This window comes from Gadus chalcogrammus, chromosome 1, assembly GCF_026213295.1.
Source record: "Gadus chalcogrammus isolate NIFS_2021 chromosome 1, NIFS_Gcha_1.0, whole genome shotgun sequence".
In the NCBI taxonomy this organism is placed as follows: domain Eukaryota; kingdom Metazoa; phylum Chordata; class Actinopteri; order Gadiformes; family Gadidae; genus Gadus; species Gadus chalcogrammus.
In genome coordinates this window covers 4,578,436-4,605,284 of record NC_079412.1, presented here as the reverse complement: position 1 = coordinate 4,605,284, position 26,849 = coordinate 4,578,436, and the positions used below count along the sequence as shown (strand labels likewise).

Here is a 26,849-nt window from a genome sequence, read left to right as displayed (position 1 = left end):
TCAGCCCAAACACTTTATTTGAAATCACATAGTGTCTGAATTCCATGTGAATCAGTGGGCTCAGCGGCTCTCTAAGTCCGACCCTGATGTGGATCTCTCTCCAGAACATTTCCTGCAGGGCTGTGGGGAAGACCTCCGGGGAGGAGCTGTGCAGCAGAAGCAGGCATGGTAGGTTCTTTACTCAAATAATGTTTCGGAAGATGGTTGTCCACTGAATGTGCATGAATTCATTTAATGTTACATCAAAATGGTATATGTTTAAGTGGTGATTTGTGGCAGTCCCATTTAGAACCCCATGTGTTTGGGGAGCATTCATTGGGGAAGCGATTCGTGATTGAAACGTACGTGTAGGCCTTTCTAAACCTTGGTTTGGATCCTCTTATTCCTGCTTTCTGCTCTATAATATGTCCATGTTTCTGCTTCACTAAGACCCCGCCCAGATGATCCAAGTGGCGGACGCGCTCTGTGCCCAGCTCCAGCTCTCGACCAATGAGATCGCGCAACGTGAGGATGGTTGCCATGTAGCCAATGAGGAGGGCGGTGGAGGAGGCGTGGCTACGTTTGGGACGCACACCAAACAGTCCTCTAGCTGCCAAAGCAATAGCAGGGGCATCAACACTCTAGTCATCTCCTGTTAGCGGCACACACAAACACTGTTTAGGTAGGCCTACATCTGTTTAAAACTGGTAACTGTTTTTAACATTACTGCTTTTTATGTCATCCCTACACTCAACGTTGACGGCAAATCATCTGAGTGTACGGTGATGATAGATAATAGCTCATGTTAAACCATTTGCAGAGTTATATTATTACTTTATTATTCTATTTTGTGTATATATTGGCTTTACTGGAGGAAGATCATGGGCACCCCTGACTACTTATTTTATCTTACCTCTAAAAGCCACACGTGTCCTTATTCTGAATTATTCGGAACTCTATAAGCCTCTACTTTATAAGCATATTTTTCCATGCCAGGGCTTTGAGACTGTACGTGGATGTACGAGGATCATGTAGTCATCTAGTAAATGTCTTAATTTATGTTTTGTTTATTTTAAAGTTTTTTTATATGATATATATATTTTTATTTACCAGATCACCAAAGCTATTGTAATGTATTAAATGATGTATCCTATTTCCTTTAAAGGATTAACCCTGAATACATTGACTCAAATTGTTCTGATTAAAACTATATAAAATCTAAGTGAACTTTGTTTTTTCAGTTAATTTTGTGTCTCTGCTTTATTTTAGTGTTTCGATTTCGATATTTAGTGTTAACATTAAATAGGGGCAATTCTATATTCTCAGATACCAATGAAGACACAAGGCCATGGTATGAAATAATAAAAGTCCTTTATTCCAGCAATTCACCAAGTCTTGCAGGGGCCGAGAGAGCAAGCCTTCTGGAGAGGCTTGACAATGCAGTCCAGAAGCAACACATGAACCTCTGCCTGAGTATACATACACCTTTTTTTTTGCTATTATAATATATTAGAAGTTTGTTATGGGACATTTTTAGAACAGAAGGCCAGTGATATTGTGTCAGTAATCTATATGGCTACCTGTACTTGGCACGTAGTTCCGTGGGTTGGATGTAGGTATAGAAATGGATCCTTTGGGCTATACACAACACACTAATTGTGCTCAAAATCATTGGTTAACAATAAGTTTAATGGTTTTAGATTTTATAGAGTTAGATAGGACAGTTTGGTCTCCCTTGATTCTCAGCTATTTAGCCTTATAAACCCAAATATAAAGTGATAATTACAACATCATAATCAATCTACTGCACACCTGTTAATGATAAAAGTGAATTAGAGAGACACACCTCTGTGGTGCGCATGGCTCCTGATTGGTTCACTTTAGATTAAGCCCGCCCTGATACATCTGAACATAGGTTCCCAATGCAAGACAAGGGTGTGTTTGTGGGGCTATTTATCCAACTACTGATCAATTGAGGCTAGCTACAAAGTTTTGACTGGCCCATTGCAAAAAAGAGGGAAAACATTATTACATAAAAACTGTGACATAGAGCTGTGCCAAATGAAATGATAAAATAAACAACTTATTTATAGAATAAATATAGTATGTACAATTTTCTTTGTGTGCATCTAAAAATAAATAGACAAAACTTGCCCCACAGAAGTATTCACAACTTTCCATTGAAAACAAGGCAGGGTGCTAGTACAAGGTTGTAAAATAGAGGTGAGAGGATACAGATCTCAGACTTTCTGAACACAGGTTTATAAAGGTCTGGTTTCTATCGGCGCCTGGCTCTTTGATAGCACAATCCACATGGAAGAACGTCAGTGACTTAGTTCACAGTGATGCCCCCTGGCGCTCGTTTCTATATTACAGTACTCTGAACGGGAGTAGCGTCTTACAAGTTGTTTTACTTTGCTGTGGATGTTTTCCTATGTTCTTTACACGAAGCAATTAACAGAAGAACAAAAATGAAATAAAAGTAACAAAGAAATTAAAAAGGTTGCAAAAGCCTCCAGAATTGACTCACAATACAGAATTGACAAACACTAATTTATAAAATCAAAAAGAAAGAATAACAAAAGGACAGGATTCTTCAAGGTTTTGCACATCCATGGTATGTACCCTGCATATGCTATTTTTTTGTGGACCCTCCAAACAACACATATTTCTGAAAAGATGTGGATAGGTCAAGCATTACATGCAGGATTTGACCTAAACAAAGAGATTTCTCTCTGGTCACATGTACTCGGTACAGTCGCTCTGGCACTCGTGCTTTATTTTTCTTTCCAAGTATCTTTGTTCTGCCTGACTGCTATGCCTTACAGAGGGCAAGACACTGTTTATCAATCCCACAACGCCTTCCAGCCATATGGAAACTGTGTATATGTGTGTGTGTGTGTGTGTGTGTGTGTGTGTGTGTGTGTGTGTGTGTGTGTGTGTGTGTGTGTGTGTGTGTGTGTGTGTGTGTGTGTGTGTGTGAGAGAGAATCTGTGAATGTTTCTGTTGTTTTAGAAAAAAGGCAACTTGGAAGTATGTAGCTTGTATCCTGGGTGAGCAGGTTACAACAAGGGTTTCCAGAAACTAGTGGTTTGTCGCGGCTTGTGAGAACAGTGTGCCCAGGAAGGTCTCATCCAGCCGTTCAGGAACAACAACAATTAGAACATTCTGGAAGGCAAACCTTCAAGCCTTGAACAAGTGTAAAAGACAATAGCAGACATGCAAATGAAAGCTTCAGGGGAAAGAGTAGGCCGACTAAAGGGACCCCACATGGTTAGATAATAAGGTGGCCACCTTGGTTCAGTGAAAATCATGAAGGACAAATTAAATTGAAGTTGGTATTTAACAGATCAAAAGGTCAGATTTAATGAAGATACATTTCTCTATAAAACATCTGATTAGGTTCACTTTAATTTGGCTCGAAGTGGCTAACCGACATCGATCGTACAGGCCAATTCAAATGATTTAATTCACATGGAACACAAAAAGGTCCTTGGATTCCCAGAAATTACCCGTGGTCCGGAGTGGAATACATTGGCGTATAGGACAGGAGAAACGTTTCAAAGTAAAGCGCGACCAAAACACGAACTGATGGCAGCCCTATATGCTATGTATCAAGGGTAAGGGTAGGAGGGTTAAGACACTTCTAAAGGGGAGGCCCACACTCACCATCTTGATTCTAAGGCCAACGTGACTCCCGGTTTTAAGGCCAAAGTGTGAATGAGATTAAATCATTATAAAGACGATACAATAGCGGGAGAAAGCTCTGGCATAGCCCTATATAGGCTACTAAATTACAATAACTAAAATTATTACAATATATTTCAAATTTGTATTTTCTATAGATAAAAGAAGCACTTAGTGATTAAGCATTCTACGCTTGTCTGTGCGTGTATTTTAACATCTGTCAGTTGCGCTGTCAAATTATACATTGTTTTTTCAAGTGTTAAAAGTTTATCTCATCTTTACAAACAGTGCCATCATCCCCATTGAAAATAATGAGGACTGGCTTCAGGAAACAGAACAGACAGTGATTCATATCAAATTATCAACAACTAGAATAATCATTGTCAAAATAAAGTAGAATAAGGAGAACAAACAGTCGGTAGACTCTGGTGTTTAGTCGTGTAAGGGGCTGTAGAGCTGCAGTCAGTGTCTAAGTCTGGACGGTTTGGCTGGGTTGAGATGCCTTCATACACAATGCTTCCCCTGGTTAAAAATATACTCCCACATATGTATGCAAGGGATAATGCCCGACGAGGTGTCGATTATCAGGAATTAATGGTCGACGGGGGGGCGTGAACCGTCCGACGCGCAGCGGAGGACGGTTGCCTCCACGAAGTCCATTAATTGCTGATAATGGACACCTCGAAGGGCATTATCCCGCTTATACCATGGTCACTTGCCAAAGTAAATAAATTAAGACCATTCATTTATATTTTCATGCGTTTTACAATCCAAATATAAAGTTTTTCACAAGCCCTAACTTTGTTTCCCTGGTAATGCCTGAGGGTTTGACTTATTCCTGGAACAAACATTACCCTCCCGTAAGGTTCTTATGCAACAGATCGTTGTTCACTCCTCCAGTAAATAGGACGGACCTTGGCTACGACTTGGCAACGGGAGGTATTCTAGTCCACTCAGCTATGAGCCAGAGAGCTAACGTTATGCGTTGTATTATATTTCAAAATTCGTCCCAGCCTTTATACCACAGATACTCTAGGGTCTATAGCATATAACCGCCTTGTCTGATTACAGTTTAATTATTTTTTTACAATTTACCAGCTCTCGTTAGGAGGCTGAACAGACAATTTGACTGGAACTACTTAGCATGTGTCCGTATATCAGGAGTTAATGCACACCCTGCAGCCAATCAGAATCGAGCATTCCCCCAGACCGTGGTATAAGTATACATATATATATATATATATATATATATATATATATGTATATGTTGTATTTTCCTTCACACATTGAGAAGTAGGAATGATTTCTCAAGATGACGGCCATTGCTAAAGATTCTGCTGAGATGAGAAGCTTGGTTGAGGTCAGCCCTTACGTATGTGCTCTCCACATCATGTTTCAGACTGATCGGGAAGGGTCTGTCACTATGCAAGCTTGGGTGGTTGTTTGGATGTGCTTGTCTGTGTGTGTGTGTCTGTCTCTGTGTGTGTGTGTGTGTGTGTGTGTGTGTGTGTGTGTGTGTGTGTGTGTGTGTGTGTGTGTGTGTGTGTGTGTGTGTGTGTGTGTGTGTTTCTGACTGTCTACGTGTGAATTTTTTGATAAGTGTGTATATTCTGATATCGGGGTATCAATTGTACTGATATGTATTTGTGTGCTTTGCACATAAGCCTGTGTGCTCACGAGTGTGTGTGTGTGTGTGTGTGTGTGTGTGTGTTTGTGTGTGTGTGTGTGTGTGTGTGTGTGTGTGTGTGTGTGTGTGTGTGTGTGTGTGTGTGTGTGTGTGTGTGTGTGTCGCCGGTCTGAATGTTGTTTTGGGTCAATGCCTGATGGTTAACATGAGCGCGTTGCCATGGCGACAGTCGTGGTTCAGTCACCCACGTCCGTGTCTCGGTCCCCGATGAGCCAAAGCACGTGGAAGCAGAGCGCCAGGAAGCCCGTGCCCAGCAGGTCTCCCAGGGCCGTCAGGTAGGGGATGGAGAAGTTGTCCGGGTCCATGCCCCGCCCCCACATCCAGTGCACCATCCAGTCGGCCAGGTACAGCAGGATCAGCACCTGGGGCGGCGGGAGGAAGTGCTTTAAAACCCGCCTCCATCAAAACAAACCCCGCCTCCATCAAAACAAACCCCGCCTCCATCAAAACAAACCCCGCCACCATCAAAACAAGTCCCCCCTCCATCAAAACAAACGCCGCCTCCATGAGGACAACACAGAACTCCCAGGTCAAGGGTCCGTCATGGAGACAAATATGAAATCCATTAACAATGCATGCAAAAGTGTGTTTTCATTCTTCATTTTGATTTAATTTGGGACTTTTTTCTAATATATGTACTTATTTTACTTTTTGGCACTATCTGTAGGCCTACATATCTGTTGGTTCTCACGTTACCTTTTTGTCTGTTGGAGGACTCAACTGACCTTCCCTGTTTAAACAACGGTTTAGGATACGTTTTATATGTTTTACCGGTGTGCTCTTTTAAATACCCGCCCTTCTGCATCAGTCTGCTGCCCTCTAGAGCAGTGGTTCCCAACCGCTTCTGTCTGGCGTTGGCCCCTTGACACGTTCTGACAGGCCACATGCATGCGTATTGATGATTCTTCTGAATTGACATTTATTGAATTCATATGAGATTGCACTTATTTTTTCATATTTCATACATTTCATATTGCGACTCACCCAGTCCAGTTTCAACTCCTTTACTTAGTAACTTGAGTTAATGAGTGGCCCAATAAGCTTTGATAGTTCTGGGGGTAGTGTGTATACTGTTACCAGGCTGTTCCCCACATTCTGCTCTTCTGCTTGGTTTTATGTGAGTCAAAGCTGAGAATGTCACTTCAAACATATAAGTAGATCCGAAGGGCAAAAGTTCATCCAATGCATGATTTTCTAGCCCGGGTATCTAAATATTCCACTATAAGAGATTTTGCTGCATTTTTGCAGGAGGTTTGCAGGCTTGCTGCTGCTTTCATTCACACTGAATGGGTTCCTCATCCCAGCCATTGAACCCAAAGTGTACTAAAAAAGTAGCACAAAGTTTGCGTGCATCGTAACCAGGGGGATGACACGCCCCCCTCTTCCCTAAAACAGCTTCAGATTAAAAAAATAATCTGTTTTATCAAGAATCCCTGCATGTGAGGTGCTCTGATGCCACTGTTGATGGGCTTTCTTCATTTAATCATTTGTAAGGATTTCGCCACAGAGAGAACACTGTGGCTGTGGGGGGGCCTCAAACTCAAAAGTGAATACAAACAAGATGAACTTCTCATTAAACTGCTGGTGTTTGGACGTAGTTTGTTTTCCTTCTTTCACTGGACCCACAGAAACGTACCTGCAGAAGGGCGGCGCCCAGGTAGAAGGCAACGAAGATGGACGTCAGGGTGGTGTGTCCGCCTCGCATGGAGTTGATGGTGTAGAGGAAGACGAGGTGGCCGGGCGCCACCAGCATGAAGAGAACGCGGGCGGAGCGTGCGTTCAGCGCTGAACGGAGGACGAACGGAGACGGAGAAGTGTCAAAATTAGTTTTTTATTGGAATGCAGCCCCTTCTTATTTACATTTAGGGAATCAAGCAGATGCTTTTATCCAAGCGACTTACAACGGTTATTACACACATTCACACACAGGCAGACGGCGGAGTCAACCATGCAGGGAGACCATGCCAGCTCATCAGGAGCACTTAGCTGTAAGTGCCTTGCTCAGGGACAGGAGCTAGGAAGAGCTGGGGATCAAACTAGCAACCTTTCAGTTACAAATAAACCTACTCTACCTCCTGAGCTAAGGCGACCCCTTTATCATGGATCGTTTTGTCTGCTTTTCAAAGTACACGTTCTATGTTTCATAACAATGTCTATTTTGTATTAAATGCTGCATTGCCTTGTTGGTTGTGATCAGCTCTTCTCCGGCTGGGGCATGTTTATCCAGCATGTGTTGCAGAGGCCTTTTGGGACGCAGCACTATTCCTGCCAGCAATGTTTACGTGTATGCCCTTTGTTCAAGTAACACAACCCATATTTTGCTGTTTTTAATGTCTGCCACGGTGGCCAATTAAGTTTGTTACTGCCAGTTAAATAACAAATGGCTTGGGACCAATTTTAAAATGAGCTGCAAACCAACGCGCATACAGGCCCCGAAATAGCACGCACATTACCCGTGTCGAATTGATGATGCAATTAAATTCCCTCAGATCAACTGTGGTGTGAAAATGCAAAAACAATGGAATATTCCAGCAGTCCGGACAAATGACTTACAGGAACCGAAGAATGAGATGCAGGGTGTGGGGCACTTCCTGGGGGGGTAGTTGGGGTCCCCTAAGGGAAGGCCATTCATGTGCAGGTAGGTGGAGATCCTGCTGGCCTGTACCGCCACCAGGTTCCCGCCAACGCCTGGCAGCAGAGAAGGATCAGACATATTTACATCAATACAGCCAGTCGTGTCATGACCTCTTTCACTTTGAAGGAAAAGAAGGAAAACAGAAAGTTTAGGACGACAGTTTGCTTGGTCAAAGTTAACATCAATGAGTTCCGCCCATCTTTCCACACAGACACACACACAGACACACAGACACACAGACACACACACACACACACACACACACACACACACACACACACACACACACACACACACACACACACACACACACAAACAAACACAAACAAACACATGCAGAAACAAACCCACACCCTCAAACCACATACACACGTAGTGACAAAGGAAGAAAAATTGTGAACCAGAATCTCACATGTTTTTCGGTGGTAAGGATTGACATAAGCTAATGAATTCCTATTAGCCAGGGTCAGAGTGACTTCATGCAGGTCAACTCACTGGGAAGTCTCTTAAAACTCTGATTTACCATTCAGGTGTTTCTGTAATGGAATTACATCCAATCTCACCCTTGGCAATTGTCACAGGTCGATTCCTATTCCATCGTGAAGCCATCATCCAAAAATCAAACTGTTATGAATAATCTAGGTTATAAAGTTTACAGCTTCATATAATGTTTTACCTATTTGTATTACAGTATGGGCTTCATGTTTTAGGGCACAACAGGTAAACATGACCCAATATGTAATGGTTATGTTTTGGGCCTGTCCGTCCATCCCTTACTTACCGTTGATGACAGGAGTGAAAACAGCCATGCCCGCAAAGTTTGGGTTGGACACCGTCTTGTCCAGGATCAGGCCGCCAACACTGAGGGGGAAACACAGCATTACATCAAACTCTCACATGGTTTATGAAGAAATCGATCTTCATCAATTCACCTTTCTTTACGCAAGCAATATTTTTTCGTAATTTACAAATAAAAGAAATTCAAAAGTGTCAAGCGGAATATATATATCCATAGCAACCTCTGAATGAATTTCAATTTGGAGATATTTATTGATAATACTTTCTTAGCCTGGTGTATTTCAGTGTCTTGGTGTGTGTGTGTGTCTCTCTCTGACGATGACAGTTTGTGTTACCTGCTGATCGCCATGGCGATGATGACGGGCTCCCAGCCCGAGTACAGCACCTCTCGGGTGGACGGGATCTTGCGAGCGATCAGGACCCATATGGGACAGAGGGCCACGAACACAGCACACACCAGGGGGCTGGCCCAGTCGTTGTGCTCTGGAGGGGGGGCAGGGACAACAAACACATCAGCCCACCAAAATACCTGAGCTCTCTTCCAGTGGTGAAAACGGTCCGAAACCAGTCTTTGTTCTGCTTCTTCTAACTTCTAGTCAGGAGTAGGCTGGCCTGATCCGTCTCTAGAGGAGGAGAACAGCTCTGTGTTCCATCTCTAGAGGAGGAGAACAGCGCTGGGTTCCGCCCCTAGGGGGTGCTGTGACGCTGGAGTGAAGTCACTGGGCCGAGCAAACACTGAAGGATGATGGGCTTTTTTGTTGGTGTGTGTGTGTGTGTGTGTGTGTGTGTGTGTGTGTGTGTGTGTGTGTGTGTGTGTGTGTGTGTGTGTGTGTGTGTGTGTGTGTGTGTGTGTGTGTGTGTGTGTGTGTGTGTGTGTGTGTGTGTGTGCGTGCGTGTGTGTGTGTGTGTGTGTGTGTGTTTAATTTGTGGGTGCTTTAGTTTACTTGTTGTCTGATTGTTAGTTTGATTTGTTTTTTTGTGTTTGTCTGTTTCTGAGTTTGTGTGAGATAATGAGTGAGAGAGAGAGAGAGAGAGAGAGAGAGCGAGAGAGGGAAACATTAAAAGATAATGCACAATGCCTATTTATTTCAGTGAGTGTGTGAGACATACAGACAGACAGACAGACGGATGGAAACAGACAGACGGAAGGACACAGACAGACAGACAGACAGACAGACAGACAGACAGACAGACAGACAGACAGACAGACAGACAGACAGACAGACAGACAGACAGACAGACAGACAGACAGACAGACAGACAGACAGACAGACAGACAGACAGACAGACAGACAGACAGACAGAAAGACAGACAGACAGACAATCATGGCTAATACCCTGAGCGTTTAAGACCTGAGAGCCAGAGGATGAGTGATGTGGTTCCCCGTCACAATGGTCAGAGTAGGTTTGCCCACTGGTCTGTGGTTAGTCTGTTTATCTATGCGTGTGTGTGTGGGCAGTTCTACTATGTCCGTGTGCCTGTCTGCCTCTCCCCTTCACCGAGGCCCTGTGGTGTGGTGTGTTGGACCCTGGACCTGTGGGCTGGACGTCCACGCCTCTCAGCTAACAATAGAGCTGGCAGACGCAGGTTCTCAGCCTTGCTGTGTTTTTTGACTTGAGATGAGTGAGATGAGTGTGGCTTTCATAACAACGCAACCAACGAGTCCAGCCATGGTGAAAACAAGGGCTAGTCCCGACTCTGCGTTCACACAGCACCAACCGTAGACGGATGACAGAGGGCGTGACTGACATACGCGATCTGATTGGCCGACGGATCCGTCGTAGCCTGAAAAGTTGAACATTACTCAACTTTTTGAGATCCGCAGACAGGCGGATGCAGTATGAACGCGGCGTGAGCCATGTGTGTGTGTGTGTGTGTGTGTGTGTGTGTGTGTGTGTGTGTGTGTGTGTGTGTTTGTGTGTGTGTGTGTTTGTGTGTCTGTGGTGAGTGTCTGTGTGTGCGTGTTTGTTTTTAATAGTGTGTGTGTATGTGTTACTCGTCACGCGTGTGTGTTTATGCGTGTGTGTGCATCTGTGTTTGTTTCTGACTGTGTGTGTGAGTGGGCGAGTTTGTGCGTGTGTGAGCGCGCGTGTGTGTATGTTTGTGCGTGTGTGTGTGTGTTACCTAGCTCCTTGTACAGTCCTGTAGAGATGCCCGCCAAGAGAGACAGAGTGATGAGGTCGCCCAGACTGGCAGCAATGGGCGTGGCCACGTTGTCCGGGTTGATACCCACCTTCCTGGACAACAGGATCACACCGATCATGATGAGACCTGGACACCGGGGAGGGGGGGAAGGGGTGGAGGTCAACATAGGATTGAAAAAGAAATGGACATGGCCACTTGAGATAACGAGTGAGCCTCGTCTCAGTCAGATGGAGTCTAGCCGCTCAGACCTGCTGTGGACCAGAGGACTTGTGCCACATATCTTTGGACACTTTAAATAAATGTGTCAATAATTGTTGAATGAATTCCATGCTGTTGGATGTCATAGGCCTGCTTGCTCGTAGCCCCATTGTAAATCGTGTCATCGTAAAATGACGGGTAAACCTCATGAGGTTAAATCATTTTCACTGTTCATTGAGACACATCCGGCATAACTGTTGATATCAAACTGTTAGCTGCAATAGTTTGTTAGCAATAGAAAAGGTTCCCATTTGACTGAAGGATTAGCTGACCTTATCGCTATCGTTAGGTCAATAGAGTGCAAACAAAGTGCCAACTTTGTTTTAAAGCTTGAGTACAGTAAGTGAGTCAGTACAGCTCACCCGAACCACGCCTCCTCCTTTGAACAATTATTGTATTAGCATCATAATTAATATTATTCTGGCCTCTGAACTAACATTCTAATACAACCCAACCAGGCTCATTCAATCTGGCCTTCTAATAATCCTCCTGTATAATTAGCTGATTCATTAATTCCCTCACTCTCCACCTCAAGCTGGTGTGTGGGGAGCGTTCTGGCGCCGATTGGCTGCCATGCATCACCCAAGGGGCAGCTACACACTGGTGGTGGTGAGTGAGGTCCCCCCTTCACTGTAAAGCGTCTTTGAGTGTCCAGAAAAGCGCTACATAAATTCAATCATTATTGTTATTATTATTAATAATTATTACAATATAATCATTTAGCATCGATATTAATATCATGGTGGCCTAGGAACTAACATTATAATTTAATCATTTAGCATCGTTATTAATATTATTTTGGCCTAGGAACAAACACTATAATATTATAATTTAGCATCATTATTAATAATATAATATAAATTACTAGGAATTCAGTAATTAGAAAAGCTGAGGCGTGATTATTTTTCTAGGTACTTTAACTAACGTAAACGATAATCAGCGACAATCATCATTGAGATTTCCTTCTACATTACAACAACAATAATATTTGCATAGAAATGAAAAGCGATGTCCAGATCTTTGCACGTCCCCCCTGGACTAAACCCTCCCCCTGCCGGAGGGTCGGCGCCCCCCCTGTGGGACCCTGGTCCAGGTGACCCACCTAGCAGCAGGGAGGCTATGAAGGCCGTGGCCACGCTGGAGGCACACAGCACCACGGCATGGCCCAGCCTGAACTGACCCTCTGGGATCCAGCCGAAGATCACAGCCGCTATGGAGGCCAGGAAGCCCACCACTGTGGCCTGGACCTGTGTATAGAGTATAGGCACACACACACACACGCACACGCACACACACACACACACACGCACACGCACACACACAAACATGCATACACATACAAACAAATGCACACTCGCACACACAGACAAACACACACACACACACGCTCACACACACAGACACCGCGCAATAAATCTCGAAGCTCAGAGCTACACGCTTATAGTTTTAATAAAAGTATATGTTGCTGATAAACAACTAGAAAGGTTGCACTTCTTAACCTTTGAAATGATCTCTGACGAACTATGATCTATAGTTTATCTATAAAGAATTCCCATCTTTACATCACAAGCGTGCTTGCCCATGTTCTCCTCAGTCTCAGTGTGAACACTAACACATGGACTAACTGATAGCAACCCTCCCTTCCCCGAGTGTGTCATGGCCCCTAACCAAGCTGTAGATATAACATCCGGAGCACAGCACATGATTGCGCACCGTGTTTGATTCTCGGGTCGGACTGCGGCCCGGTGGCCAGAGATCAGGGGAGTTGAATTAACATTGTCAGGACGTCCGGTAACTGATCTGTTGATACAAACGGAAGAGGGGGGCTGTACCTGGATTAGGGCCAGATTCCCCACGATCATCTTCCACATGTCCTTCGGTGTGTCCATCTGCCCGATGTTCGCCTGGGGGGGGGGGGGGGGGGGGGGGGGGGGGGGGGGGGTGCAGGCGGTCAAGACAACTCACAGCACTCCTCTGTGTCCTCTACTCTGTGTGTGTGTGTGTATTTGAGTGTGTGTGTGTGTATATGTGTGTGTGTGTATATGTGTGTGTGTGTGTGTGTGTGTGTGTATATGTGTGTGTGTGTCTCTGTGGACATTGTGTGAACACGGTGGCGTCCCAGTTTCCTCGGTACAAAGAGACAGTTCAGTTCAAGGGACAATAAGACACTGATCACGGTAGCAGCATGCCCCCCCCCCCCCCCCCCACTCTGCAATCCAACCCTGTGGCCGACTCCACTTATCTCATCCCTCTCTGCAACACACACATTTCCACCCACCCACACGCACACACACACACACACACACACACACACACACACACACACACACACACACACACACACACACACACACACACACACACACACACACACACACACACACACACACACACACACACACACACACACACGTATTTGACGTATTTGCGTCCTTTGATTTCCACCGACACAGATTTGTGAATACGAAGATATGCTAATTATTTCTCTGATTTACCAAAAGGAGACAGGTTTCTTGGTGTGTGTGTGTGTGTATCTAATTTGCATTTTTGCAGATACTGCCATTTAATACTTTTTTAAATGAATCATTGAAGAGATGAATCCTTTTACATACGACTCAAACTAAATGAAGTGTTGTGGCTCCAATAATGTTTGTGTTCCAAGCGCGGCCTCCAGGTGATGTGACATTGTGATTGTGATCAGTCGACCGCCAGCAGAGGATGTTAACGTCGAGGGGATCCAACCGCTATTGCGGGGGCCATGTTTCTGAACTCTTGTTTGACGAGCCAAATGCGCAAATGTCAGCCTGATGATTAACAAAAACACCTGTCTGCAACGCCTTGTAGTGCGTTGGAATGAATGTGCATGCTGGAGTCATTAAAACCTATTTTGTCTTTGTTCGCCTAATGTACAGATATATCGGGTTTCAAACATTTTCTGCTACTTTGAGAAAGGTCTGGAGTGTAATGTTTACATCGGGCTGTTGATGATTGGCCATAGCTAAGGTTGAAACTGTTTATTTGATCTTGCCTTCTATACTAAAAAAAAATTATATCATTGATGTATGCACTATTTCTAATGAATAGTATTGAGTTAGACAACATTTAGTGAAACAAAATAATAATTGTAACAATTTGCTTACTAATAAGAACTTAACATTATATAATCATAACCACACTTTGGCATGTGCTGCCCATGTTCTACTTTAAAAGATCAACATGAGGTGTGATAAAATGCAAAACAAGGAAATTGAAGAGGTAATGTAGTTATCATGGTATTATATCCGTTTTTAATTTCCTCTCTTGTAGGCAGCGTTTGATTTCCGGTAAAGATAGCAGTGAGAGGTTGGTTTGCTCTGCCTGTGAGCAGTTTCTTATTTAAGGCGGTAGAAAAGTGTTATGGGGGCTGAAAGAGAGAGAGAGAGAGAGAGAGAGAGAGAGAGAGAGAGAGAGAGAGAGAGAGAGAGAGAGAGAGAGAGAGAGAGAGAGAGAGAGAGAGCGAGACAGACAGAGACAGAGAGAGAGAGAGAGAGAGAGAGAGAGAGAGAGAGAGAGAGAGAGAGAGCGAGACAGACAGAGACAGAGAGAGAGAGAGACAGACAGAGACAGACAGAGAGACAGAGAGAGAGTTCAGGTACAGGCTCAGCGACCACAATTTTTCAGGCAGAGAAGGTTGAGACAGAGGAGCACTTCCTTTACATTGTACAAAAAATGAAATTCTAAGACAGATATACTTAACCAAATTACAAATCTATGTTCAGGATTTTACAGACATGGAACATAAGGACAACATCTAAATTCTTCTTGATGAAGGTCTTTCTGCTGCCCTGGCAGCACAATATGTCCTGAAATGTCATAACCTGATAGATTCAGTCTGATTTTGATTTTCTATGACCCTAACGTATATCTACATTGCTGATGTTGCTAGATTATTTGTAACCGGTTATCTGTACAATTATTCTTGTTTAACTAAACTTACTTTGGCAATACTGTACTCAAACAGTAATGCTACTAAAGCACATTGAATTGAATTCACAATTTTAATTGAGTGAGTGAGAGAGAGAGGGAGAGAGTGAGAGAGAGGAAGAGAGTGAGAGGGAGAGAGAAACAAGAGATGTGGAGGGAGGGTAGGAACATATAGGGCCAAACAGAGAGCATGCATGTTCTATTGTGTGTGCACCCATCCCTGCTTCAATGGGACACGCAAACCCTTCGAGATCACCCCCAACCCAGCTCCATCTATCTCCGCATCGGACCATGAGTTAGTGAGATTACACTGCAAATTTAGACTTTAGACAAAAATCCATTGAAGCACTTGTCCTACGTTTAAGGGTTTGCACAAGGAAAGTCCTCAATTGTTTTGTTTTTTTTGGCTTAAAAAAAAGGGAAGGGGAGCTCAAACCTTGCAGTAAAGTAATGCTGCTTAATTTCTCCAATCAATATGCAAACTCAATTTGACAGTGTTCGTAAACGTTACAATCAAAAATGTATATTATTCTAACAAAAAGTTCTATAATGTCACCTTAATATCCCAGAAGGACAGGAAAGAGGGACAGAGAAAAAGGTCAAAGACATCATTTTATAACTCATTCGTCGAACAGTAACCCTGGGATTAAGTACATCAGTTCAAGGGAATTAAGCAGCATTGCATCACATTGCCAGCCACGATCACAGATTAAAACCCTTGCACTTATTTCTTCCAGTAATAAGTGCATTAGGAAACGTACACGGTTCCTAATCTTCTAGCAAATAGCAGCATCGTGGAAATAAACGTGGTCTGGGCCCAGAGAGAGGGCTTGATGATCCACATAAGGGTAATGCCTTGGGACAGTTTGCAGAAAAACAACCCACATAATGCTTCTCCATATGCACCACTTTTCAGTTCCTACCGTTGCATTACAAAAGTTAATCACACAATCTTTAGTCGGGATTCAAACGCGTCGTGAAACTGTCTGCAGCGCAGAGCTCTGCCGCGGTAGGTGGCCATTTCTTCTAGCATAGTGTTCCGTTTTGCTGCTTGTTAGCCACAGAGCAATGGAAAGAATGCCAGGGGTCGGTGTGCTTGAGACAAAATCACCACTGGGCTAATTGGCTTAGCACCCAAATAGCTGTATAGGGTGACAGGCTCTGAAGCGGTGGACCCTCTACCGAACGGCACGGTGAGGTTCCTTGAGCGCTCCTGCTACAACGAACCAGTTTGGTGTGCATGCAGTGGCTATCAGCTGAGGTCCCAATGCAGAAGTTATCCCTCAAATCTCCAAGTCAAACTAACAACTAGCAATTAGCAAGATGCCATCCTGGTCTCTTAGCCAAGGAGAACATCTAACGACTAGTTAGTTAATCGGAGTGGAGGTAGGCAATTTGTGCTTGGAAGACCTACAAAAAAAACTACAGACAGACAGACACACATACCACACACCGATCCTCCTATCCACTATCATCCTGTCGTTGCATTAGAGCGAGAAAAGGGATGTTTGCAGTTTGAAGAAAGCCCCTTGAGCAAGGGAATGGAATGCTTCTATCAGTGTATATGGACCCTAGGTAACCCAGGTGACCTCGACCCCGGGGTCAAGCCTGTCGTTTGGTCAATCCCTTTAAGATTGACTTAAGGATCCTCCTTGAGCAATGTGTGTGTTAATGTGGTGATAGTGGTGAGGAGTAGGGATCAATTTGATATCTTAATACTATTGAAGCCAAAAATGCCACACACACACACACACACACACACACACACACACACACACACACACACACACACACACACACACACACACACACACACACACACACACACACACACACACACACACACACACACACACACACACACACACACAGGTGTCCCTACCGCGGTGGAGAGTCTTGAAGCTAGGGTCATCTCCAGGTTGCCTTTGAGTCCCAGAAGAGCGGGGACCAGGATGAACACCTCGGTCACCTCTGTGAACACGATCCAGTGCTGCGAAACAAAGACACACACGTCAAAGGTCTGCTCTGAGGACACACATAATGGCCTGATGCTGGACACTGAATACACAGGGGAATCCAACAGGACACAGAGATCCTATTTTATTTTATCATAATCAGTGGTAAAGATCGGGGTCAATTGTCAATGTCATGTAAAAATCCGGCTGTGAAACACAATCTACCTAGGTTTGGAAACAATTGCTGTTTCAGGGACGCACCCTTGTAGGGTTTCATTTCTGGTATTACAGTTTTTTCCTATCGTTTTCGGTCATGTACCCATACTATGGTCACTTTTCCCTATCACTTAACACAGTGGGCTTTAGAGACACACACCTCTGCATATCTGTTAACCTTTGGTGCAAAATGCACTACAACAACCACACCACAAACAATGCTGCCATAACTTAACACATGTTTCCTCTCAGAACACTATGACCTAAAAAACACTAACATCTTGAAGCATTGCCAATTGCATATATAAAATGTTGCTGTGTCCTCCAGTTTGGCATATATTTCCTGTAGTGTTGCATTGAAAAAAAGAGAAAAAACACAGACAAACACTTCTTTGGACTACAGTAATAAAGTTTGTAATATTACAGTATGACAATCCAAGCCAAGTATCTGCTGACAGTGTTCATATGTCGGTTTACCTCCCACAAAAGATGTCACAATTGAGTGTGGTAAATGTACTGTAATTGTAAATACAGTAAATACTGTAAGTGTTTTATGAGAAACTGAGAATAACAATTTTCAGTTTTTGTAATGCAAATTACATACAGTAAGTACGTAATATATGATCCAGAAACAAATCACAAACACAACAGTTTTTTTCACTGTGCTTTACTTTTTGGAGATTTAGCTGAAATGACCACCAGGTGTTTTGCATTGCAAAACTTATCCTCTGTGTTTTGTACAGATCATTGTATGTAGTGTTGCTTTTACGTAAAAAAAGTAATTCCATGCCAATTCACCAAGAACTATGGTGCACAGGGAGAAAAAAATCTAAATTACTGTAAAATAAAATAAATAAACTATAAACTAAATATTTTTTCTTATTCAAACATGTAACTTCATTTGTCTGTCCAAATGCAGCATCTTTCCATCTACAGTGATCTAAATTACTGTTAGGTTTTGAACAGAAAGTTCACTGTTTTGAACAGAGTATCTAAACATTGGTAAAATATGCTGTAGTTCCACAGCGTTTTGCCGGTAGTGAACATTGACTGGGGCAGGTATCCATGAAAATTGGAAGAAGGCGTCATTGCCAGCATTTGTATCTTAGCATAGGGGCAAGTAACCACAGTTTGGTTCACATGGTCTACTGGTATGCTCACTGTGTTAAGTGTTTAGGGAATGTGAACATGGTTTAGGTAAATTGCCTAAAACGATAGGAAAAAACTGTAAAGGCTGCATGATATGAGTCCACGTTTGTTGCTGGCTAGCTTAGACATCATACCATCATTATCAATGACTGCTTCTTTGATTGAATGTATATGAGATCCCTGAATAGCTTGCTTCTTAACTAGAAGCAGGCTCTTGTCAATCTCAAGCGATCTCTCTATATATGTGTCTCTGTCTGTGTGTGTCTCTCTCTCTGTCTGTGTGTGTGTCTCTCTCTCTCTGCCTCTGTCTCTGTCTCTGTCTCTGTGTGTGTGTGTGTGTGTGTGTGTGTGTGTGTGTGTGTGTGTGTGTGTGTGTGTGTGTGTGTGTGTGTGTGTGTGTGTGTGTGTGTGTGTGTGTGTGTGTGTGTGTGTGTGTCTCTCTCTCTCTCCCTTTCTCTCTCTCTCTCTCTCTTTGACCTTTTCTCAAGGTCATTTCAAATTGATCCAGCCATGAAATGGGATCTGTGAGGTAGGATCCATTCTCTCTGAATCTGTCTCTACAGACGCTTAATGGATCATGAAGTCTCTCCTTTGCTCCTCACTCCTCCCGGCTGAGTACTTTTCAACAGGCCGCTATTATCATCTGAGTCATCGTCCTCTAAGTTGTATCTGAAAAAAAGTAGCCTACTTGTGTAGCATCTTACCCTAGCTATCCTTGTTGTGTATGGGGAATGGGTTAACCTCGGCATTGTAAGTGCTTGGAACTTGGTTCTATGAACATCCTTTCTCCACCGACAGTGATACATTGTTTCTCTTTGTGCTTATTGTAAGTCGTTTTTGGATAAAATAAGGGTTAGGGCTAAATGTCCTAAATGTTAATGTATCTGCATTTGTTTCCATCCTCCAGTTCTCCAGTTTTTCTACACTCTGACCATGTATCAATAATGTATCCGATAACGATACATGATCGTCACATGAAAACATTGTGACTGAGTGAGCCAGCTGATCAGGCTCCAAGGACTGGGGAGCCAGAGAATATTGATCGTCCTCCCAGTAAGAGTGCATCTAGTAGTAGGCTGCCCACTCAGGCCCGGCCGAGGAACCCCTCTGAACTACAGATTGTAAAGTTACAAAGTGAAGCGCAAACGAGGGGATTCATCTCTCTTTCTCTCTCGCTCTCTCTCTCCTCTCGCCAGCAGTTCAGCTAGCTAGCTCACAGACACCCTGTGACCACGGCTAGCCACGCACAAAAGGCTCGCCCTCAAGATTTCGTTTTCTCTCGGTCGCTGTCTATATCCCTCTATCTGTGTCTCTCGCCCCACACACACACACACACACACACACACACACACACACACACACACACACAATGTACAGATCATGTATATATATGTATATATATATACATATATATATATATATACTCTTCGTCTACCCTGTGGAGATATATGTTGCTGTCTCCATTGGGATCCTGGCCCCTTGCCAAACAACTCCCCTCTCATCTCCACCGCTCACCAGCTAGCTGTACTTTTTTTATTTTCTGGGAACCTCTGGAGGCCCGCCCCCTTCCTGGGGTCCCCCGGGGGTATGTAGTCCTAGCTGGTCTCATGTTGCAGAGCCACTTCCACTGTAAATACTGGCCATGGAAAGTAGGGGCAGGACCACTCGGGTGAGCCGGAGACATGCTGCGTGAGCGTCACCGCGACCCAGTGACATCACAGGGGGTCTCTCCCCCTGCCCTACCCGGGGGGGGGGGGGGGGGACACATGCTAAAGGAGAACTGCTTTCCGCAAGTGCCGACCGGTTAGGAGAGAAAGAGAGGTAGACAGAGAGAGAGAGAGAGAGAGAGAGAGAGAGAGAGAGAGAGAGAGAGAGAGAGAGAGAGAGAGAGAGAGAGAGAGAGAGAGAGAGAGGAGGAGGAAGGGGGAGAGTATGTGAGAGACAGAGAGAAAGGGAGAGAGAGGGAGAGAGAATGTGTGAGAGAGAGAGAGAGAGAGAGAGAGAGAGAGAGAGAGATGGAGAGAGAGCGAGCGAGAGCGAGAGAGAGAGAGAGAAAATGTGTCTGACGATAACTCTTATGCAAGGGAGAGAGAGAAATCAACACTACACCTGCCAATGGGTGGCAAAAAATGTGGCAATTACATGACCAATAGCAGGGCTATATCTCAAAGCACTAATCCTGTTTGACTCTGTCCTGGCTCTGCTCAGCCGGCCATCCTGCTATGCACATCGGGGGCCGATGCGAGCACTGTGGTTACTGGACCAGGAACACATCGTTATGATGATGTCGGCGATCGCTGGAGCAAGAACCATTCAGATGCAAAAGACTGTACAGACGTTGTACTACTCTAGAGTCTACGCTGTACAGCACATGGCAATTTCGGTGTCTGTAACGATAGACGTAACACCACTAATCTACAGTCCAACCAGGATGTGTAGGGTCAACAGTTGGTGGTAAACTACAAATTTCTAGATAATTTTTTAATTGTGGGCAAAATAAGTGACAATGTGCCTTTTTGTGACTAAGCAACTGTTCTGGTAATGTCCTGTAAAATTAATAAACATAAGTTGAGTGAAGTCTACATCTGTATTGATCATTCACAAGGGTTATACAATACAATAACACCATCTTCAACTCAACCACACACCAAAGTTAAGAATGCACACTTCATGCCATTCATTGCTCACCAGTAAGAAGGTTATACGTTTGACCAACAAAAACAAACAAGTGACCAATGGCTCGCTCTGTGGGACAGAGCCCGTGGAGTCCCATAAACTCTGAAGTCTGGTTCCATGGCAGATCCTGAGTAAAGCCACTGGATGTGGTCGGACCCGGACCGCTGCAGAGTGGGCAGAGGGAGGCTCTGTGGCACAGACACCAGGACCTGTTGGTGCATTTTCCGCCCCCTGTTTACTGCTGAGGTGTGTTGGCTGTATTTTTAAGTTAGTGTTTTTTTGAGTTAGAAACAACAACAAAAAAGGTTTTTAGATATGTCTCTTTGCTAAACAGGATGTCCCATGGAACCGAAGCATGGGACAGAGACGTTCATGCAGCGGAGGACCAGAAAGTAATATGCACCCACAGACAGGCTGAACAGGCCTACAGGCAGACGGAAAGTCAGGCAGACAGAAGAGAGGACACAGGCTGAACAGGCTTACAGGCAGACAGAAAGACAGGCAGACAGAGGAGATGACACAGGCTGAACAGGCCTACAGGCAGACGGAATCACAGGCAGACAGAAGAGAGGACACAAGCTGAACAGGCCTACAGGTAGACGGAAAACAGAGAGCTAAACAGGTAGAACGAACAACCGACAGACAAGCAGACAGGAAAGAAAGACAGGCAGACAGAACAACAAAGAGACAGGCAGACAGAACAACAGACAGACAGCCGGACAGGAGAGACTGACAGGCGGACAGAACAAAATATAGAAGGGCAGACAAAAGAGACAGAAAGGCAGACAGACAGGCAGACAGAATAACAGACAGATAGGCAGACAGAACAACAGACAGACAGGCAGACAGAATAACCGACAGATAGGCAGACAAAAAACAGACAGACAGAACAACAGACAGACAGGCAGACAGAAGAGACGGACAGGCAGACAGAAAGGACAGACAGGCAGACAGAACCACCGACAGGCAATAAACAATAAAAGGAAATAAGGGTTCTAAAAACCAACAGAAATCTAACAGGGACCGAGTGGAGTACCATAGAGACAGAAAAACAGGTGCTAAGAGTGATATCTTGGTTCTTCACAGTCTTTGGAATTTGGTGGAACTGCGGAGAAGAGAGGAATGTGTGGGTTGCACAATTAAAATGGCTGAAATACTTCAATTCCAAAGACCTGTGGTTTGAGTCCATAGCCACACCGGTAATCTCCTTATGGCCTAGGACATACAGAAGCACTCACTTGGCGAGTGTCATTCTGAGGGGCCAAACACCCAAATGGGTAAGATGGACAGTTTAACGGCCAGTCTGCTAGCTAGACTATGCTAATACTCGTGCCTAATATATCTCCATTTCAGCCCATCATCAGCCCATACCATACTAGCAGCCAGAAGCAGGACTGCTCTTGATGAACTGTTCATGGGAGCGGGGCTAGAACTCAATGATTAGATGGACTTAAAGAGAGAAGCTTGCGCAGTCTAAGCAAAATTAAAGAGGCAGATTTAAGAGTTAAGAGATGAGTTGAGAGAGAGAGATAGCGGAGAGAGAGTTAAGAGAGTAGGGGAGATAGTCGGAGAGAGAGAGAGAGAGTGAGTGAGAGTGAGAGTGAGAGTGAGAGTGAGAGTGAGAGAGAGAGAGAGAGAGGGAGGGGGAGAGAGAGAGAGGGGGGAGAGAGAGAATGAGAGAGGGAGAGAGGGACTGAGATGGAGAGAGACGGAGAGAGAGAGACGGAGAGAGAGTCGGACGACAGCTCTTATGCAACAGCAGAGACCGGATTAGCTGAGTAAGCAAGGAGATTAAGATGGAGAGGCTGGGCGAGGAGATGATAAGCATAACTCTTCAAACCTCTTCGGACCATAAACTCGTATAGATGAACTTCATTTACTCAATTACACAGCAAAAAAAGCTTGCTCCATGGTTTATTTCCTTTTGACCACAGCTGAAGAGCCATCGGCTACAGTTCATCAGATCACTGTGGAAAAGTAAGAGAGGACGCCCTCCTTTTTTCTTTTTCTTTTTTCTTCTTTCTGACACTTTTCACTAAGCTACCCCCCCCCCCCTTCCCCCCCATGCTCCTTCATTTGGAGTTCCTGGGGGTACACCAGCACTGGCACGGGATGGGGCCCCTGTGTGCCTGGGGCCCGGCGCCCTGGCAACCGGACACCTCTCTGCTTCATCTGAGAGACCAGCTGACCTTAAAGAAATATATGACCAGTCAGGGCTCTCTCTCTCTCTCTCTCTCTCTCTCTCTCTCTCTCTCTCTCTCTCTCTCTCTCTCTCTCTCTCTCTCTCTCTCTCTCCCTCTCACCCTCTCTCTCCCTCTCTCTCCTCTCACCCTCTCACCCTCTCTCACCCTCTCTCTCACCCTCTCTCACCCTCTCTCACCCTCTCTCTCACCCTCTCCCCTAGCCTCTTCCTTTACCCTGCACCTACAACACTGACTGACCCTCCCTGGATCCATTGAAGCACACACAATCATGCATGTCCAAAGAAAGAGAGAGAGAGAGAGAGCGAGAGCCGCAATGAGCGGAATGGAGAGAAAGAAAGGTTGATCAAAAGAGGAGGAAAGCCGGATAGAAAGAACGGAGAGAGAACAAAATGAATGTAGGAAGAAGAGAATAAAGAAAGAAGGAACAGAAGAAAGAGAGGAATAAAGGCAGAAAGAATGAAAGAACAGAAGAAAGAAAGAAAGAAAGAACGAAAGAAAGAAAGAAAGAAAGAAAGAAAGAAAGAAAGAAAGAAAGAAAGAAAGAAAGAAAGAAAGAAAGAAAGAAAGAAAGAAAGAAAGAAAGAAAGAAAGAAAGAAAGAAAGAAAGAAAGGAAGGAACAGCTGTTGTGTGTTGACTGGAGAACAGGAAGCTCTGCGTTGGAGGTTCACTTCTTTGAAGCCACCTTTTCTATTCTATTCTTCCTGTTGAGCTCGCATTAGGCCCGACAATTATCTGGGCTGACCCAGCTTCTAAATAGGTATCACTTTGAGACAAACAGATCATTAAAAGCTGGTATTTTGACACACAATATAAGTGTGTATCAAGGACTCTACTCTGGGTGCTATTGGGACCGTGGGCAAACATGTGACGGCTCTTGGGACAGTGCAAAGAAAACAGGTTATGTAAATACCCCCATTCTCCCCGTGGACCCACCCTGGCCACCCGTCATTGGCCCACAGGAGAATGATTGACGCATACAAGGACCAATGCTCCTCATGGAACAGGTTAATTGAAAAATGCAAATCTTCAGACCTCAAACAATGTTTACTAGGCTGTGCAGCCCACACATCAGACACATTCATATGCATTTGCTATGTGCCTTAATAAACTAAATAGCGTATCATTCTCACGTGTCAAAGCCTCCTGACAGTAGCTTTGCAATTTCCCAAGTGAGTAACCCCACAACCAAGAAGCAACGTTAGTAATAATGCCCTCCTTTGTATGAAAAGCCATCTGGAATTAAATTGGAAGCAAACCTTTGGTACTCAGGGCAGTTCAATCACGATGTATTCCTCTGTCATGTGTTTCCTGTTGCTGAATGCATTGCTGTGTGACAGACGGTGTGTTCAGCCCTGGGTTTCAGAGGCTGCACATCAGGGTTTAGAAAAGAAAGCCCCAATAGGCCAAGGAGAGGCTGATCCATCTTACCTGCACAATGTCCAGCACCATCCCCGCCGCCACCGTCCCAAACCCGGCCAGCAGGAAGGGGAAGACCACCTGCAGGCCGATGGAGAAGGCGGTCTCCTTGAGGGGGGGCGGCGGCTCGGGGCTCTGGCCCCCGCTGGTGTCGTCGCTCTCGTTGCTCTGGGAAGCGTTCTCCAGCAGCGCGTCCTCCTCGCGCTGGCCTTTGGCGTTGGCGCGGCAGTCCACGATGGCCACCAGCTCCGAGCGGTCCTCCCCCTCCCCGGGGTCAGCCAGGGCCCTGTCGGTGAAGGAGGTGACCTCTGTGACCTCTGTGAGCTCGTACTCGCCCGGCCGGTCGGTGCCCGGCCGCGGCTCTTCGGCGCCGGGGTTCTCCTCGCTGAGGAGGACGGGGTGCACCAGGCCGTTGGAGGTGAGGAAAGGAGGAGAGAGGGGCCCGCCTTCCTTCTTCAGCTCCATCGCCACACCGGACATGTCGGCGTCGGGCTGTTTGTCTTGCTCCTTGGACCAAAGTACCATGCGGAGACCGTGGGACGACGGGAGGCTCTGCGGGGCACCGGGTGGGAACAGTTCTGCTCCGGACCGTTGAAGGGAATCTGAACACCTGATCGGTTTTTGGGAACCTGATCAGTCCAATTGATTTATCCCATTAAAAAAAAGTGTTGTTGAGTGGCACTTGCGCGTGTGTGTTATATACACACATATAATAATATAATAATGATAATAAAAAGTCGTTCTAAGGGGGTGGAAGGTGCGAGTCCCGTCTCGAGGCGCGACTGTGTTCCTGTCGGTGCTTCGGGAGCAGAACCAGTATGTTCTCCATTCACTGCAAGCTGACGGTAAACGGGAAAAACAGAATCTCAATGTTCGTCAAAGAACAAAAACGAGCAGGCAGATCCCTGTGGTGAACCAGGTAGGACTCGGAGACACCGGAGTGTGTGCGTCTGGCGTGCGTCTCCGGCGGCGCACCGTGCAGTGGCGGTGAGGTCTGCAGCCGGACGGGTGGGAGAGGGTCACCTTACACCACGTGGCCTCTGGCACTTCTTCAGCTGATATATTTAAAGGTCTGCAGCCACGGCGGCTTTGATTACTGACGCACAAAAGTATTCTCCTGACGATCAACTGGGGAAAGACAGCACAAACACACACACACACACACACACACACACACACACACACACACACACACACACACACACACACACACACACACACACACACACACACACACACACACACACACACACACACACACACAAATATAAAAGTTACTGTCGGTGGAAATGGTAAAAAGAAAAAAGACATGACACTAAACACTAAAATCAACGATACATATTAGTTCACTGAGCTATGGACCCTGTAGGCTGGGGACAGCGTAACTGTGGACCCCCCCCCCCCCCCCACCCGAAACACTATTTAGTAGTCAGGACAAATCCCCTGGAACCCAACATGGCACAGACGTAAATTAGTCCTCTCCGGTCCGGTCTGAATGGGAGAACCCTCCTCTCTATTCCTGCAAGTTCCTCCAGCACACCGCGAGGAGAACCCAGTCCATTAACACACCATGCATCCCATAATATATAATAGTAGTCCTAACAAAATCCTTGATATCAAATGCAATATTTTCTCCAGCAGATGCGAATCCAATCATGTCGCTGTATCCTACACCACTGTTTGTCTATTGTCCTCCTATAAGTGATGCTCTGGATTCCAATAGACGAGGAAGTAAGACCCGCTCTTCTTATAATACGCCTCATTCCGTATTATAAGACGAGCGGGTCTTACTTCCTCATATTGTAATAGCCTAACAACGTCAACGGCGCGCTTTTACGCAGTAGACCTGTCCAGCAGGCGTTAAGGTCTACAGATACAGCAGAGGTATCAGAGGTGTGTACCTGGTAGGACGATTGTCTCCTTGAGGCTGCAGGCTGCAGGCTCCGCTTCTCCCCCTAGCACCGTGCTCTGGCTGCAGACGTAGAGGATGCCGGTACGCATGCTTTAAGTAGGCTCCGGTAACGTCCCGCTTCCGTGTTAATCGTTAACCCTCCGCGGTAGGCTGCTACTTGCCCCGAC

The 26,849-nt window shown here is 45.2% G+C and overlaps 2 protein-coding genes across 3 annotated transcripts in view; one reads left to right on the top strand and one right to left on the bottom strand.

Annotated features, from left to right (window-relative positions):
* si:ch211-112f3.4 (EF-hand and coiled-coil domain-containing protein 1) overlaps positions 1–2,018 on the top strand; it is a 9,261-nt gene extending 7,243 nt beyond the window's left edge. Inside the window, exons 8-9 of one of the 2 annotated variants that reach the window (XM_056612467.1) lie at positions 105–168; positions 430–2,018. In XM_056612467.1, the coding sequence (XP_056468442.1) occupies positions 105–168; positions 430–638 (273 nt within the window). In that variant the 3' untranslated portion in view covers positions 639–2,018. The remainder of the gene's footprint in view (positions 1–104; positions 169–429) is intronic. The other variant, XM_056575157.1, reaches the window with a different exon arrangement.
* Positions 1,364–26,849, bottom strand: slc41a1 (solute carrier family 41 member 1). Its single transcript, XM_056575254.1, has 11 exons — positions 26,672–26,849; positions 24,783–25,898; positions 17,036–17,143; positions 13,023–13,094; positions 12,293–12,437; positions 10,912–11,058; positions 9,122–9,269; positions 8,770–8,849; positions 7,907–8,041; positions 6,990–7,138; positions 1,364–5,715 (listed from the first exon to the last, which is right to left on the bottom strand). The coding sequence occupies exons 2-11, from the start codon at positions 25,293–25,295 to the stop codon at positions 5,530–5,532; spliced, it is 1,683 nt and encodes a 560-aa protein (XP_056431229.1). The 5' UTR covers positions 25,296–25,898; positions 26,672–26,849; the 3' UTR covers positions 1,364–5,529.

What these genes read in the sequence shown, in the direction of transcription:
- slc41a1 (XM_056575254.1), bottom strand. Translation starts at nt 25,295, where the DNA reads ATGGTACTTTGGTCCAAGGAGCAAGACAAACAGCCCGACGCCGACATG. An exon ending in ATCGCCATGGCGATCAGCAG is followed by an intron (nt 8,850 to 9,121) that starts GTAACACAAACT and finishes TTTCCCCCTCAG; the next exon opens with TGTTGGCGGCCTGATCCTGG. An exon ending in TTTCACTCCTGTCATCAACG is followed by an intron (nt 8,042 to 8,769) that starts GTAAGTAAGGGA and finishes CTCTGCTGCCAG; the next exon opens with GCGTTGGCGGGAACCTGGTG.